At 40.8% G+C, this 18,270-nt stretch overlaps 1 protein-coding gene across 1 annotated transcript in view; it reads right to left on the reverse strand.

The window, feature by feature from the left end:
• The window catches only part of creb5b (cAMP responsive element binding protein 5b), a 36,859-nt gene extending 23,164 nt beyond the window's left edge, over positions 1–13,695 (reverse strand). Inside the window, exons 1-5 of the mRNA XM_070835928.1 lie at positions 13,666–13,695; positions 8,371–8,448; positions 7,908–8,001; positions 5,798–5,919; positions 4,198–4,355 (exon numbers count right to left, since the gene is read on the reverse strand). Coding sequence (XP_070692029.1) covers positions 4,198–4,355; positions 5,798–5,919; positions 7,908–8,001; positions 8,371–8,448; positions 13,666–13,695 — 482 coding nt within the window. The remainder of the gene's footprint in view (positions 1–4,197; positions 4,356–5,797; positions 5,920–7,907; positions 8,002–8,370; positions 8,449–13,665) is intronic.
• Positions 13,696–18,270: the final 4,575 nt, after the last annotated feature.

The following is an 18,270-nucleotide window of genomic DNA, read 5'->3' on the forward strand; positions in this document are numbered from 1 at the left end:
GCATTCCCTCTCTTTCTTTTTCTCTCCTTCCTTTTGATTACACTGTATACCTTTGTTTTTCTTTACCTTTGTTTATTTGTTATTTGCTACTATATATGTGCATTAGCTGTACGGTTTGTACACGGTTAAGACTGTCGCCCATATTTGCCTGTGGAGAAGGGCATTTGTCAAGTCGGAGCATGAGGGCACCTCAGGCATTCTGCAGAGGTCCCGTGCTCCTGCACTCAGGACCGACCCCTCTCCTTATCACCACTTTCTGAATACAATCTAATCATAAACAATAATAAAGGACGTTTTGTTTAAATTGTGCAGTTCATGAGGTCAAAGTTTGTCCATGGAAAGCCCATAACTCTCTGCAGAGGTGTGGAGACTTTCTCTGTTTTGGCACAATGGGTGTTGAAATCAGCACAGTTGTTTTATCACACGCATGGGGGAAAGTGTTGTGCAATCTATAAAAAATGTGATATGCAGTGCATCCTGGAATCAAAATCAGCAAATCTAATAGTATCACTAAGTAACCATCAATTAACTGAACTGTATCAGCAAATGTACTATGAGTGAACAGCTGAGAGAACTACTGAATATCACATCAGGATCAAGACATACTACATGTATGCACAGATTGCATTTGCACATGAATTGCATTTTGTTGGTTTTCAAGATGTGACTATTAGCTTTAAGTTGTTTTGAAAGTGCAGCCATTATCAAGAACTCATATCTGACTGGACTAATGTGATCATGATCTATATCAAGAACAAAGAGATGTATGTGGCTTTGCAAAAAAGATAATTTGAAACAAATGGTCCTACTTTTGCAATCAGCATAACACCAGATATTATTGAGAAAACACAGGAAGCTTGGGCTTTGCATGAAACTCTATTGTTAAGAGGCCTGCAGAACAACATCTATTCGCATCACTTCCCTTACAGGCAAAAGCAAGGAACTCGTGTACTTGGTGGCTTTGAGGTGTGAAGAATTGCGTATTTAAAGCAGCATGGGAAACAAAACAGCAATTTTACTTGCTTTGCACAGTGGTGTGGCAGCCAGAAGTAAAGTTTCACACTTGATAACCAGAGTGGGCGATCACCACCAAGACGCATTTAAGTTTAGAGATGAATCCTCCAGGTAGAAAAATGACTCACAGCATACATGCACAACTGCAAGTGAGTAAGGACTACTACTGTGAAGTAAGATAAACTGTTCAGGTCACATTTACACAAGAATAAAATGACAAAAACCTCTTGAAACTTTGACATGAGAAGTCCAAACCAAAACCAAAGCTGAAATCAACAGTCAGCCACATTTAACAAAAACACCAGTTTCATATACAGCCAAGCTTGGCTAGATATATTTATTGGTGGTATTTACATACCACATTGTAAATTGATGATCAGGATATTTTACCACATCTGTAGTGTAGTCATTTCTCACTTAACCCGGCTGCATTCAGGTTGATTGTGCTATGTTATGGAAACAACTGGACTGAATTCCTTTACCGCTCCAGAATAGAAGAATGTCATTTTTAATACCTCGTGCCCACACCCATACCCGTACATCTCTTCTTACGAGTCAAAAGGTTGAGGTTTCCACAGAATGTTGTATCTCACATGGTTGACTAGTAATGTCCAACGCATTTAACTCTGACATAACTCAGCACCAGATGTTTATAATTGAAATGCAGAAAGCATTCAAGTCTGTTGGACACCGCTTCCCTTTGTATGATAATGATAGCCGTGACATTAAGATCTGCTGGCTGTTTCTTATGCCTGGTTTTAACACTGGTTTGTGTCAGTGCAGCTCCCCAAAGACCTTGTTTAGGGACTCAGAGCTGAAGGAGAGAGAAAAAAGCAAGAGAGCGAGAGAGAGAGAGGTCCTCAGGTTTCACAGCTGCAGGCCCAGCTCAACCCTAAAGTAAATGGACTTGAGGAAAGCCAATCCTAATTGATTCCAAGCCTCAAAGCTCTTTAGTAAACATTGTGGAGCAATGAAAATGACTTGTTATCCTAATTCATTGGATGCTCACGCTGTGCGTTCAGCAGAGCCGAGAATGAAGGAAGCAGATGGACGTGAGATTAAACTGATTTTGTTTGGTGATATCTTCTGATTTGGATATATACTCACCACAAAGCTCTATAAAGTGTGTGAAGATTAAAAGCTTAATAGGCCTGCAATGATCACTTACACAAACCTCTCCATCCATTCTTGACATGGTAACTGTTTTGTAATTGTCTCTCATGTTATTATGATTAAAACTAAGCATAAGCATTTGCACAGCAAAGAACTTATGCACTGTGGATTAAAGACAACAAGTTTTACATGAATATCTTCTCTTCACAAAAGGGAAATCAAAGCATAGCGTAGAATACAGTTGGAGTGGCTTAATAGGACAGCAGGATAATTAGAACAGGCATCATGGGGAGCCCTGATCTGACCTTCACTAGAGTTCCTACCTCTCAATCTGGACAGTGCACAGCTAGCCTATGAAGTCAACACAGCTTGTTCTGCGTGTAGGAAGTTCATGTGCAGCCTTTGGTTGGCCCTAGTGGCTTCCTGTGGAAGCATTGCTTCTCAGTGTAGGGGTTTCCTCTTGCCATTTTCCTGCTGATGTGAACATTTTCAGATCATTTTTCTCTTGTGTGAATCTATTCATTCAAATCATGTGTTAGGATCCCACTGTCCTAGTAACTAAGTGATGGGGAAAGCCTCAAATAATGTGGTACAGATAACTGTAGCTGAGACTTGCATGACATTCTGTGGCTGAAAACCAACACCACATGGCATACCAGCTTTAATTTTCAAGTGACGTGTTTTTGTGTGTGTGCAGGCAGTAAAACCACCAGTCTCTCAACAAATCAGTGAGAGATTTGTGCTCATAAAGCACTTTGAAGAGGAGTGAAGTGGTGAGTCTGTGCTTCAGCGAGGTGCAGAGTTTTTAATGACAGGTAAACTCAGGTGAAGCAGCTCCAAAGTCTCTGTTACTGGCAGTGATTGCTGCTCCTCCAAGGGGATGAAATTCCAACCCTGTGCTCGACAAAGAGCCTGACGGGGTGTCAGTCAGGCTTAGTGATGGGCCTCCCATCCAATATTCACTAGCTCCTCAAGCTGTAAATCTACACAGGACAACCTTGACACAGCACATGCATAACACTGAGCCATCTCAATGTCTAACTTGCTTGCCACGGGTCTGGTTTACAGTAACAAAGCCCTGGCACAAGTTTGAAGGTGGTTGGGGTTAAGGGACAAGGAATGAATGAGGTCAGTTGAGTGTCTGTCCTTGATAAGGAAGAAAGTGTGTATAAATGTTTGTGTGAGATGACTAAGTCACTAATATATAAAGACAAATAGAGGGAAATACATTACCCAAAAAGGCTGATAGCCCCATGATGGTTTGTGGAGTTTATAAAATCATACAGCCTCACTACTTACATTATGCAGCTACGGGTCATCAGCACAGAGTCTGATTATGACTGTGATTAAAAATGCTTTAGACTCTCTGAACTATTGCTTGACCACTAAACACAGCAGGCAAATAATGAAGCAGCACCGCACACATCTCGCTGTTCGCGTATAGTCTATTTCTGCTGTTATTATACACCTGTAGCATGGCAGTGCAAAGGTATCAGAGAAACAGAGCCTTAAGGTTGTGGACATTCCCATATAGTGAAAGGAACTATTTTAGAGCATGAAATGCTAAACCGTTGTAAAATCAGTCACGGCTAAGGATTCAACAATGACCTCATCTTGTCCTCTGGGACCCTCTTTGGCATGCTCTGCTGTGGGACAATGCTGAATGAACAGCAAAACATGAATCGCCGGCCCCACACACACTGCTCCATATGTAACAAAACACTGACATTACCTCAGAGACTACGGAGGGATGACAATCGGCACGCATACAAAGGGACCAGGCCGAGCCCAAGGCTGTCGCTATAACGGGGCCGTACTTGAGGTGAGAGGATACACTCCCATCACAGCACCACTGTGGTCATTTTCAGTCTGTCAGCAGTTCTTAACAGTACCTCCTCTACTCGGTCACAAAGAAGAGACTCAAACAATTCAAAGAGATGCAAGGATAAAAACACAAAAAAAACTATCCCTCCCTGTCTTTCTGTTCCACATCTAATCAAACCTACATTCTTTGTAGCCATTACTTGACTTAATCTTTATTGTGTTGTGTCCCTTGCTTGGCCTACTCACCCTATCTGTCTGTTGGTGGATGGAGCCTGAGTGATGACGGAGCTGGACTGAGGAGAAGGCAAGGCCTGCTGGATCACTATGCTGGTATCATGGTTGCCCATCCGTGAGTGGGAATGCTGGTGCTGGCCTTGGCCTGCCTGGCTGTGCAGTGCGATGTTCTGCAGCAAGGAAGGGTGAAGAGGAGCGTACAAGGTTAGGAATCTGTAAAGAAGCAAGTTGTATTTTCAGCAGAACTCAAGCAATCACGACTGTTTGGCCTTGGGCTGCATTCACGCAGCTTGAATGGGCAACAAGGAACTATGTAAACTATCATTTTTCTGAGTTGAGTCGAGGAGACATTGAGAGTCTAATGAAGACCAGGTTTCCTTATTGTTATTTGCCCAGCAGGACGGTTTGTTGGTTTTACCTCTGTTACATGTAAACAAAGTAACCTCGTACTGTACGTAACATTATATCTCCAATCTCAACTCACACAGCTTGGCATAAAACAAACAGCAAATTGAAGCAATTTGCATTGAGTCAAATGTGAATAAAGAAAGGAGAGTACAGTCACAAAATTTTAGAAACAGTTTACCTGACAATAAGTATTGACTATACATATCATCATAGTTGAGGTAATTGGAAATGTAGTGTCTGTAAATTAATATGTGACTATTTCGTTGCTGTTTTCCTGAAGTTTCAAGCTTTCACTCCATGTCTCTGCCTATTGTGTCCCAGGGAGTCTTGCTCTGACTCGCCTCCTGCTGACTTAGCAGAGACTCCCGTCATAAACCACACAGGCTGGGGAGGCTAGACGAGGCTGACCTGAGCACAGCCGAGCTCCGAAGCCAAACCACCAAGATGACAGCTTAGCTACAGCGTGCACTGCACATCTTTCCAGACATTAGATAAGCAGTCTGTCTTGTGGTGATTTGACTAGTACCTATGTTTCAGGTGAAGTTGTCTCAAGGCGGATCTATAATGCATAAATGATCATGTCTTTTGTCAAATGTCAAAGCTTTGCAACTCTGCTCGCTTGTGAGGATGTCTGGTCAGGTTTTTTATTGCTGCCACCGAAGTTGTCTCAGGGGTCTGTCTTTACGTCTGGGAAGAAATAGGACTCCCTCCCTGAGAGATGGCAGGAGAGCTGTTTGAAGTTACAGGTGAAGAACCTGATCGCTTTTCTCCTCACCTGTGGCAGATGACAAATCTCCACCTGCTAGCCCTGTCTATCACTGTCAACAAGACTGATGGGGATCAGGGGGGGCGTGGTGTCTGGGGCACAACAAGGGCTGAATGTGCAACACATGACTAAACTTTGGATGAAAAGGAAAAAGCATAGCATAAATACTGGAGGTGTAAACATACCTGTATACGGTATACCCGTTATCGGTTTTTTAACAAGTGAGCAGATTGCGGTTATATGAAGTGTAGGTGTTTCAAATCTATTAAAAGTGGGTTTATCAGCACATAGTATGTGGGCTGCTATTAGTGACATGATTGATGATAGCGCCAGATAACAGTTCATAACCACCCGACCCAACCCCTGTGGGTGGCTGTGGCTTTGGGTTCACAGAGGTGTTTTTTTTAGCCTGAGGGTTTGTTCTCTACTCTGCAGTACCTGTTTACTGTCCTCTTCTTCCTGGGCCTTGCAAAACTCCTGCTCGATGGAACAGTCCAGTTCACTGAATAATCCCACCTCCTCACAGTTCTTCAAGAAGCGTGTTGGTGTGGGCGTCTGGTCTGGAAATCAAGGAAAGGTTTTTTTTTCAGCTTTGAAATGACAAGCTGTTATAATAGTGTTTATTTGTGGTTTTTCACTTTTCTTTTTGTTATTTTCAATCACATTCTTATCATTTTCGTGTATTTGTACAGGCCAGTGTACAATATTAAACAAAAATGTTACCATTCAATGTATGGTACCAAAGTTAACTAAAAACTAACTTTCATCTGCAGCCCTCGGCGGTCACATTTGAAACATGCATAGAATATATCACTAAACAAACAATCGGGAAACATAAAACAAAATTATACAGTTAAGTGAACATCACACACACCGTGAGCAAGAATTCTAGTATATTGTGGGAAATCAAAATCATTTGCATCATCAGCAGATCTAACGGTTTTTGTTTCAATTTAAGTAAAGATTTTCAGTAAAAACGTTTCTTTTATTTTCATTTTGTCTTGTTTTATACTTGTTTTCAACATGCTCTGATTCAGATTTGTCTTGTTTTATGTGTTTTTTTGTGTGTGTGGACTCCAGGAAGAGAAGCTGCCACCACAGAGGCAGCTAATGGAGATGTAAAAAAATTAGGAAATAAAGAAATTTGTAAAATAATTTCCCTTGTTCTCTGATATTGGTATTCTGTTTGGCTTGGTCTGGATTTTATCGACCCATTGATTAAGCGTGATGTTAAAATGCTGCATATTTTATTCCTTATTTATGTAGGTTAGACTAGCAGACAGTGGAGATCTACATAAAGACATAAAGTGTGAAGAATGAGCACTGTTGTTGCGTATTTACAATGGTTTTAAGAAAGTGCAAGAGAGATACCACACTTGACAGCCCCATTTCAGCTGATAAAGTACAGATCCCACCTACTCAGTGGGGGTCTCATTTGTTGAGCTCAGTCAAGCCGCGGTATTCAACTTGACATTGTGGGGGGTTCACAAAGATCGGGTTTCAGACAGTTGAAGGTGATTTTAGGATCAGGCTTGTTTCAAAGGCTAAAAGCATACTTCATGGTCTGTTTATCCATTCTGGCTAGACTGGGGATTGACTCAAACTTTCATCATGACTTGTGTATCCAAAATACAAATATACTTTTTCCATTTCGTTAACATGCAACTGTAACATGCTCTATTAATAAAAAAGAGAGTAATGTCAATTTACAGTTGAGGATTACACCTATGAAAGAATTAGCAAATGTAGCAGGAGGTTAACTTTAGGTCAACAATTATCGCACAAAAAGGCACGTGGATCATTTTTGTGACCAGCTTAGGGCATGTTACCATGTTTGGCTGAGCTGTAGCTTACAGTACAAGCTCTGACTATTTTATCCTGAGTTCAAGGTCTCAATAAGAGAGATGGTCAGAGCTGTAACTCAGACAGCAGGTGATAAGAACACCCGGCCTAGAAAATCCGATCCTGCTGTCTGCTGAGCGTAAATAATAAAGAAGACACAATCTCGGCGGCGAGGCCAGAGCAGCTAACACTGTTGTCTGGTGTGGCCTGGCTGTTTCTAGGAATGGAGATCTATACTTATGGATTGGCCTTGAGTTGACACTTGGATATGCAGTACATAATCTGTGATTTGATGTGTCTTTGAACAGTAGATTTATGCACCCATTGGCATGTCACCTGGGGCTTGTACACCATCTATAAAACCATCTCCCACCAAGTCTATAGTAAGGTCGGGACTAATGACCCGTCTGATGGTGCAAATCCCACAAAGCAACTGGGAAGAGAAATTTAATGTGTGGATTTCTCTGGTCCTTCAGAATTATACATAAGTGGAATTCACTGAACAGAGCTGAGCTACAAGGTAATGTGTCATATGATTTACATTACAGTAAACAACTGGTAGTGACACGCCATAAAGTTTTCTGATGATAGACAAGTGTGTCTGAGCATGAGTCACTAAGGCACACACCTGCAAAATGAGCTGCAAGTTCGCCATGAACCCTGCTGAGGTGGTGTGTGAGTCTGTATTGATGTAGCCGTAACTCACCTGATAACATGTTATCGTTCTTTATGGAAGGGAACTTTAGGGTCATCTCATGTTTGTGTCGATGTATCATCAGATGGTCCTCAGTGGGGAATCGCTGTTGAGTTTATAAAAAACAGGATTGTAAGAATTGCATGTACAAATGCAAACAAATGATCCTGTACACTGAAGCTTTAACTCAAAATAACATCCCATTCGCTCCATTTACACAGAGTGCATCCTGCAAAAGCATCAACCCTGTTGTTTATTTTAAAGAGCATTTCTTCTTTTTGTATTTTTACACCCGCAGTGTTATTTAAAGTTTGTGTTTCACTCAATTCCATGCTATTCTGTTTCTCCCCTATGTGTAAGACAGTAACCCACTCTTCTGGCCTCCTCAATGTACACCTCTTCATATTACAGGCACACACACACACACACACAAACACACGTACACATTGTATGGTTTCTCTTTCGATACACTTACCTGAGAACAGCCAGGAGCGTTGCACACGAACGGCCTTTCCTGGTCTGAGTTCATCACTCTGGCCACCTTCTCATAAAACTACAAAAAAAAGCAAAAGAAGAAAGGGGGAAGAAGAAGTGAAAGACTGCTGTGTGGTTATTTTCAGTTATAAATGTACTGTTTTCTCACACTACAGTAATCTAGGCTTCACTAACGTGGCATCAAGGCTACCTGGGCTTTCAAGGGCTGGAAACACCGGATTCAATAACTTCAGAGAAATCATGCAGTAGGAAAGAATTGAAACAGTCCAACATAATCCAATTTTACTTTACTTTTATCACATATAACCACATAAAATATATCCTATAAGCCATTCATGGACAAAAATGACAACAAAAAATGTTTTTCTATAGTACTCAATAAAACGTTAAAGATTTATTTCCGCTGGGATTGTGATGGGTTTCATCTTAAATTGAGATTGGAACAATGACATTAAACCACCACGTCAAAACCAGTTTCAGAAAGGTGTCTTTCAATGTTTATTCTTAGCTCAAAGTGACAGAATCTGGTCAATCACACATGGTGCTGGTCCAGCCACTACAACTACTCCACAGAAGTAATGTGAAAAATCCATTGTCATTCATTTATCTATGCAGTGAGACAAATTCAGGAATTTAATTCTCATCAAATACCTTTTTTGATAGTTGGAATTATATTTTCTAGTTTCATTCGTACAGCAATCATTAAAAGATTTAATTAAGTTATTCCACTGGTGTACGTCTCATAGTGGGAGCAAGCGGTGGCAGACTTGTTACTTTAAAACATGAGTAATTTTCAAAGCTAACAAATAAGAGACAATATATTTGTTCACCTGCAATTACTGACAAATATGTGCTTTATAAGTAATTGCCCTGTCTGCTACAACGATAGCTATGCATCATGTCAAATATGTAATGGCTGTAAATATTGTTTAGGATGTTTTAATAATTTAGAGTGAAAGAAAGGACAAACTCCCAGAAAAAAGAAGTGCCTCAAACCTGTGCTCTTTTGAAAAAATATAAAATGAAACCAGACACACATAAAAGGCCTACAAATTCTGTTAATGCTATCCTGTCCCCCCGTTTACAGAAACTAAATCATGCACAACAACAAGGAGGATGGATCGGCAATCAGCTTAACAATACAATGAAAACCGCGAGACTATATTTATGACAGGATGTCAAAGAAAAAAAGTAATAGAAAATAACCAGTGCATTTTAACGGCTTCTCAAGATCAAACCAAGAGCAATGACATGCCATTTAAAGGCTGTGATGTGCACTTTAATCAATCATTGCATTTGATGCACATGAGATGCCTCACTCACATTTAAATATCTAAACCATAAAGTTTTACAACAGCTTACATAATTGTTTCTGCCAGGAGTAGCTATAGCAATCATTCTCTATTATTGTAGGCAGAAAAAGTAGATAAATATTGAGATATTCTTTTAGAGGATAGACCAAACAAGGCAACAACTATAGCTGGAATAGAAAGCTGATGTGTTTTGAATACATTGCGCCTGTAAAGAGTATCAAAAGCTGCCATTCAAAGCTTTGTCTTACAATAATTGTACACAGCATTTTATTCAAGAAATTCTCTTTAGGATGTTTGTGTTAATACGACATTAAACATAGATGCAAATTTGGCTTATTTATTTAAATGAGAGAGCAAACTATTCTAATTAAAACCTCTGAACAGTCACAACATGCCAGTACAGCAGACGGTCACTACTGTCTGACAGATATTTTAACAGGTGTCAAGTGAGCATGACAAATGTTAAATTAATCTTTATCAATCCCTTCCTTGGGGCAGCCACAGCGCAGCACCCAGGGACCATCTTCAACTTAAAGCCAGTGCCTTGATCAATAGCAGGTTGTGAGGTCTGAAGCAAAGCCCCACCAAGACTATGTGAACGTCCAGGGTGCCTTGAGGGGTGGACACTCGTTTCTTTTAATCCAATAAGTGAATTAAACCTTCACAAACTATTTGAATGGTGCCTTGATGAATTAAGAAAGTCGGTAAGTGTACAAAAACACAGTGCATCTTTATTACTAACACCATAAAAGTAAAGCTAGATGAAGAAATTTGGGGATAAAGAAATGTACAACAAACAAAACCACAACATTTTTTCCACTGTATTTTCTGCCTCCCTCATGTAGCACTGCTCCAATCTCATTAAAATAAACTGTTAAAAGGGGATTACATCCACATAATCTACAGGATTTGCAGCAACACTTTAAATTTATTACACTTTTACCCGCCATCATCATCAATTCACAGAAACTAAAACGCATCCGAAACTCAAGTCAATGCCACATGTCACGTGTCGAGCATGAATACCTTCATACACTTTGTACATGTGTGTCATTTTCATGGGTACAGACTATTTCCTCAAGCACAGTCAAAACATTCAAATATTGTGCCATGCTAAGCGGTGCTGTTTTCCTAACAAGCTGTGCTTCATGACCGAGCCTGCAGAACAGGGTCTGGACAGGGTCTCTCTGTCAGAGAGCAATGAGCCCTGGTCTCTCTTTCTGTCACCAGTTCACTCCGTCTCTTCTACAGGGCCCCTAAAAACTCACCTGGTTTGCTTTGACACAACAAACATGACTTACACTGCTGATCCTAAAGCTGAACCCAAACTAGATGGCAGAAAGATGGCAAGAACAACTGTAGATCCAGTACTTCAAAAAAGCCAATGGACATGTCGCTGATTATTAACGTCTTGAATCAACATTTTAGGCTAAATTTTCATCTAAAATCGTTACATGAGACTTTTAGTTGTTTGTGCTATTGCTGTTGCTATGCTGTTTTCAGGCTGAACACCTGTACCACAGCGAACCACTTCATTTAAATCCAAATCACAGAAACTGATATCGCCAGGGAGCACTAATAAAAACACAAGAGAAAAAGAGTGTTCATGGCTATCAAACAGATGCAGAAACTTAACATTTTCCTTCCTGTTTCTAAAAAGGGACCTGATCATTTCATCACATTGACCAGGAAATTCAAACCATATGATGCATAAAACTTTTAACCATTATTTCTGCAAATGCCTCTGTGAATTATCCAGTCAGCTTCACACTTTTACAATTATCAGTACTCAAGGCTCTTTCCTTGGACGGGGCACTTGGCTCTCACTTGATATAGATGTTTTAGTTTAGCAGAGGAAATTTGGTTACACTTTACATTAACTATATCCTGATGTGTGCGAGGGGAAGGATTACGGTCCGGCGTTCGATTTCAAGAGGAACTGGGGAGGAATTCTCCAGGTAGGCCGCATATTAGAATTTAAACAATATGGTGAGGAAAAGAGGGGTTGGTTGCAATGGCATATGGGGTTAAAGCAAGCACAAACATGCGCAGCAATTCAAATCTCCAGCTCCCCATAGCCGGTTCATTTGACAGCACAAGTTCAAGGTAGGATCACGGTTCTCCCTGAGGCAGGGAACATGGCCCTCTTAGACAATGTCTGCCTTGAACTTCTGCTCTTGAAGTGAATGCGTGACAAAAAGACTGCTGTGATGTAAACCTCAAGACCTATCAATTACTGGTCTCTTCCACAACACATAAACTCATAACAACTACAAATATGCCCCCTTAGAAGGCTACCATGGCGCTAGTACCACTCACATTATTCTTACTTACACAGTGCTTTATACCAGAATATATCTGTATTAAAAACATACAAGTCAAAATAATAAAGTACCTGCAAGAGTTTTTTTTTTTACGGTGAAATGAAACTTGTGTGGCCAAACTGTTGATTGGACTGTGTGATTAGTGTTATGATTCCTGTTAAGTGATCCACTTCCTACATTAGTACAGCCATGACCAGAGGAATGTTTCACCTTGAGCACATGCAACAACCATCGACAAATAAAGGCCATATTACAATCAAGCTGAAAAATATGAGAAGAATTCGATCTGTTTCAATGCTACTAAATAACACAAGTTGTCCAGTAAGTTTAATTTACAGTTTTTGATGTTTTGTATTAATTCATTCATGTAATTTGTCATATTTTGATGTGCATTATCTCACTTCCTTGACCAAGTGGCTCTTCACTTCAGCAGAGCATCACTGAAAGAAAGTAAAACTGATTTGTCATTATAGTTAACTATTTCTGAGGGAATTTGCAGCTCACTACTGTTAACTGTTCCAAACCTCTGAAGATGAAAAAGCAGATTAAAAAGTAGTCATCCTCCAAACTTTTCTACAAACTGTTGCTTTCCGAAAATGCAACTTTATTCTGTTGAAGGACGTCAGGGGCCTGCTCTCAAAAGCACTTTATGAAAGTAAAAGTCAATCTCAGTCTGTATTAAATGGTCCGAATCGCTAATACTGTTATCAAACTTAAGTGCCTTATCATCAGGTGTTATTGACGCAGCCAATTAGAAGGGGACACAATAAAACTGGGAGCCCTCACATTGATCTAAAGCAGCGTGCATGAGAAACGAGCGGTTATTGATAGTCTTGTCACATAAACATAATGACAGCGGAGAGTAATCAAATGATTAAAACATCTTTCTTCTTTTTCGAGCCGTGCAGCCACAAAGCGCGCCTCGTCAGCACAACCTTCCCGAGAGCAACCCTCAACATCTCCGCGGTTAATCAAATATCGACTGGCCTGCAGAATGACGTAATGTTGAACACACTGCTTTTCGGGAGAAAAAAAAAAAAGAGGACGTAAATTTTCTCTGGAAGATGAACACCACTCTTTTCTTTTCTACTGGCGTGACAGACAAAACCACCGAGCTATCATTTTCCAGACGGTCGCTGGTGAACCGCAGCGCGCAGCGAGTCCGGGACAGACGCCGGCTCTGCGTATCCCGAGATGGGACAGGCGTGACAATGATGCAGGGATCCAGCTCTGGGGCTTTGGAGCAAACCCCGAGCAGACGTGCCAAATAAAAGTGCAATGAAAACCATCCTCTGCAAGAGGCCCATTGTGTGGCTTTGAGTCGGGCTTGAGGTGAATTCCTGCAGACTTGTCTCCGCTGCTACCTGACAGACCCGAGCGGCAGCGGCACTTGACTCCGCGTCCAACTTCAACAACAAGTCAACAGACGGGCCGGCGCGAAGTGTGGATGACAATGCACTCACTCCAGCAACACAAACATGACTCTTTACCTCTTTTAGTAGCAGAGAAGAAGAAAAAAAAGGGAGACGCAAACAAACATGTTGCCCGTGGCTGCTGAGGCGAACAACAAAACAAGCTGTTGCATGAAAGAAAAGCAGAAAAAAGTGACCGGGGTTGCTTGAAACAAACGCAACAAACCTGCAGAGGCGCGTGCACGGTCCTCTGCATGCTGGTATAAGGGTTTCAACTCACCAAACAAGTGTAGAAAATGTGAAGCAGTCTCTGAGAAGAAACCACGTTGGACTGAGAAAAGATTACAATACGATCTATTTAGAGAAGCATAACGTCACCCCGGGGTGACGTCACGTGGGATTCCTGAACTTCTAAATCATTGCGGTCCGCGCGGAGGCGGCGCGAGCGGGGCGGAGTTTGCAAATGCACGCCCAAGAGGCACGGAGGGACGCTGCTGGGCCCGGGGTGGGTGTGGTGTGAAGCTGGATCTCCAGCACCCCATCGATCAGGCGTGCAAAAAGAAAAAGCGCACTGAGCATCCTGTAACATAAACCGGTTCACGGAGGGTGAGATGAGAAGTTTCAATCACACAATTCTTGCACCAAGACGTGACAAACTTTAAGTAGCATACTACAAACAATATAACAGCCCCTACTTTAATAATGAATAAAGAAGCCATTCTAAAATGACCCTTAAAATAGGTCTTTTTGCTGCAGACTTCTTGACTTGTCATGGTAGGAAAAAAGCACAGATGTTGTTGTTATTAACATTAATTATGGCTCTGTTCAATGCAAATGTCCCAGTAAGTGTGACAACAAGCCAGCATGCACAATGCTGGGACCCTGAAACTGGAGCAGCTGAATGGAATTCAGCCATCATGAATGTTATTCTTTCCACCTGTGCGTTACCCCAATGTGATATGTCACAGTCGCTCACATGATTAATTAGATCCACAGAAAAACTTTTTTTTTGTATATTCATTTGTACCGTGTTGTTAGAATGTTTTTTTTTTTTTTGTAATATTAAGCTGTGATCACTGCCCACCTGTGTGTCCGCAGGTGGCTGTCTATTGTGCACTGACAGTAATGGCCGGATTAACCTGCTGAGGGGCCCTGAGGCAGAAATGAGCTGCTGGGCCCACTATTAACCCCCACCACCCCCAAGAAGCCCCACACTCCTCACACCCATTCCTTCCACCCTCCGCGAACTATTTTCCTAAGCTGGGATATTACCTGGCCTCAGATTTGCTGTGTGATCATTTCATCAAATATAAATTCATTGTGAAATATGCAACATGTGGGCACAAAACTGAAACAATACAGCTATTAAAACTAGAACCTCAAGATTAAAAAAAAATATGCCACCTATCATTCAGTTAATTGAAATTAGAACAAACCAGTGAGCCTGGAGGTTTCCAGGGTCCTTCAGGGCCTTTAGGGTTTTGATGATAGTTTTCATATTGCAGAGAATCAAAGCTACACTTCCCTATTAGACTTCATCATCAGGGAAAATAGTTGCTACTCGATTCTTTTCTGATTATTACACTTATTTCTCCTCAATTCTTATATTCCACAAATCTTATTTTTCACAAAGGGCCATAACCTGACAGACCGTATCAACATCATCAACAGCTTCTCTTGCAGATGAACTGAACAAGACACAGAGTTGTTCCACGCTGCCTTTTCTGAAATGTGTGCCTTAGCTACAGCACATTAGAAGAGATTTACACAGCTCTGAAGTACAAAGCATTTATGCCGAAACTCTGTGTGACCTGTTGGTGCCAACTGGCTGTGATTTCTCGGGCCACAGACACTGGCAGTGAAGCCATCCTCGGCTCCAGGGATTAATGACTCCTCACACATTGAGAAATGTTTACCACTCGCCTGCGACCACTCCACTAGACGCACTAAGAGCTCTGTCACTGAAACAATAACGCAGTCTGAAAAGCCCTCATAACTCAGAGCTTCTCCGCCTGTGTCTTTTAACCAGAGCTTTAATCAACGTTTATGACATCCTTTTGTCTCTTTATTGCCAATATATTTCCCAACCAATCCAAACATTATGCTCCCAGAGGAGCAGACTATTAAGGTTGGAAAGAGCCGATACAGTTAGGGTCAATGACCCACACTAAAGCAGATTTGATCTATATTATACTAAACCTTTTATTATTATGCCTTCGTGCAGTGCTTTTGAGTAAGATCACCTTGGGAAAATTAGCACCAGCGGGGATGCTTTGTTGCAGTAGGTGCAAAAGGTGAAGAAGGCTAAATAAGAAAAGTGTCGTGCAGGTTTTAAATTTCTAAACACAATTTAAAACACCTTCAGAAGAAGAATATCTTCATCAATCAAAGATGGAAAGCAGACGTTGAATTTTACTGTAACACATTGTTTTCGGAGATGATTGTGCCTGGAAATGTTGAGCTCTCAGTGTAACTGCAAGGCATTTCACATCACAACACCTCAGCAGCACACGTGAAGTGGCAATTTAAACTGATTGTGCATTCAGTATTCTGCTATCTTCACTTCCAACAAAAATCTTTACTAATCCAAAGTGTGACGTTTCATAATTTAGGAATTATATGGTAAAATCTTATCCCTGCCACTTGAAAACTACATGTAGATCTCCAAATTGCTCATTTTATTCGAGATTATATAAAAAAAAGGAGTGACTGAGATCAAATTTAGGTTCACACAGAAGAAGAGTTTACTCATCGAGCTTGTTTTACAAATGGATGCAGGTCAGGTTCCTTTTGAATTCTTCTGCATTTAATTCCTCTATATTTCCAACAAAAAGTATTCAGTAAGCAGAGCCAGCTCATCTTCATCTCATACATTTTTGATGGCATGTAAGGTGATGTGGTGTTTACTGGCATGGTAATGACTATGAGTTAGACTCTTTCAAGCAGATAAAATCTAGTTTCTGAACTGCTGAGAAGCATGTTTAAGTAGTTCAGTCGGTAAAGATAAGAAAATATTGCTTGATGAGTCAGACGTGATGCCTTATCAACAGTACAGTAGTTTAAGGGTCTCTTAAATCATTAGGAACTTGTCACGCTCTGCTCTACAGTGCCAGCAACATCTATGGAAACTGCTTTACTACACTGAAAAACAGTTGGGCAGTGATTCTCAGGATTGTGGAAATGTTTTGGAATTCATCATGAGAGTAGGGAACTCTTTATATACCTTTGTTTAAGTATAAAAACCACTGGTGTAGGAGGGTCTTGGATCCTGGGACACCAGGTGAAGCGTTATGTTGGAGCTGAAAGCCTAATTCAAGAAAAACATATGTGCGGGGAGGCTCCCAGAAGATAACCCCAGTGACGCTCCGGCACTCAAACACTCAACCCCCCCAACATTTACATTGAGTGGACGGTGGACAGTGTTGCCTATGTGATGACTCTTTAGATTAATAACAGCGTAGGATGATACTCTCTGTGCTCAGCACTGGCGAGCAAGCGCATCGCTCTTTCGACATCTGAGTTGGGCTTCTGTGTGTGCTCCCACCGGGTTATTAAGGTCATATGTAAAACCATTTAGAAATATTCTAGTACTCTGGATTAATTTAGAGAACGGCATTGTCATGGTGTTATTCCTTCCTTTATAAATTACCTTGGCCTGCAAAACCTTCTGTTTCAAAATGCTAATACATACATAATACATACAAACACACTAATGAGTGTTCTCGCTCATTAGTGTGTTTACTCATGTATTAGCATTTTGAAACAGAAGGTTTTGCTGGGGAGTTTTAGAACTAGAAAATCTCTGTTTGTGTTATGTTTCAAGACATTTTAATTTTAAATCACTGACATCTAAAATCTAATATTATATACAAGTTGTAATATCTCTCTGCTGCGTGTGGAACTGAAGATGCCAGCAGGAATTATGTGCCTGTCTTTACTGTAATATGTGTTACTTCAGTAAGTCTGTATTGCAGATAGTCACAAATAGTCATCTGCATTTATGGGCTGTAACGGAAGTAATGATGAGCTGTAGCAACGCTCATCAAGCACAACCACAAATAGATAAATGAGGATACGTAAGGCCAGCATTTCAAAAGGGGAACCATCGGCTTCCCCAAACAAGAAGCTGTAATGCTTTTCAAATTCACAGACATAGCTCGATAAATAGTTTGACCATCACTGTGGTGGTTGGCCTGTTGAAAGTGGGCTGGGCCCAGTGGTTGACAGCCGTCACAAACTCAAACTTACTGCACAAAATCTCATTACAGTATTTTTTCATTACCAAATGATCTGCATCTCTAGAAAGAGATCCTTGATTTCCACAGACAAGATGAATATTCACTGTCTACTTACCAGTGATGTGTTCTTACATGTTGTGCAGACCCCCATCTTTCAGTGGTTGTATCACTCCTTCTCCTCTACTGAAAACAGGCGGAGAAAAAATAAGTTAGATTTTTATAAATATCACAAATATCACAAACAAGCTGTAGCTGTTTACTTTCTGTGGCCTGAAGATGGAAATAAAATTATTCCATTCATAAATTAATCCATAAGAAATGGGCCATGTTTTATGAGTGAGAGCACCTAATATATCAAAATGGCAACAACAACACTTTTGGTGAAGTTTGAGGTCATTATAGGAGACCCCTAAATTGATGCACACGCAGAAAAAACATGACTCCTATTTATCTGCTGACCAACACTGCCACACTGTGGTCAAACAATGCTCTTCAGCCACTAGTTGATCCACTGTGTATCACTAACATTCATCACTAAAAATAATACTGATAACTGATATTAATTCAGAAAGGATATAAGTGGACATCCAGAC

Source organism: Pempheris klunzingeri, chromosome 8 (assembly GCF_042242105.1).
Source record: "Pempheris klunzingeri isolate RE-2024b chromosome 8, fPemKlu1.hap1, whole genome shotgun sequence".
Lineage (NCBI taxonomy): Eukaryota > Metazoa > Chordata > Actinopteri > Acropomatiformes > Pempheridae > Pempheris > Pempheris klunzingeri.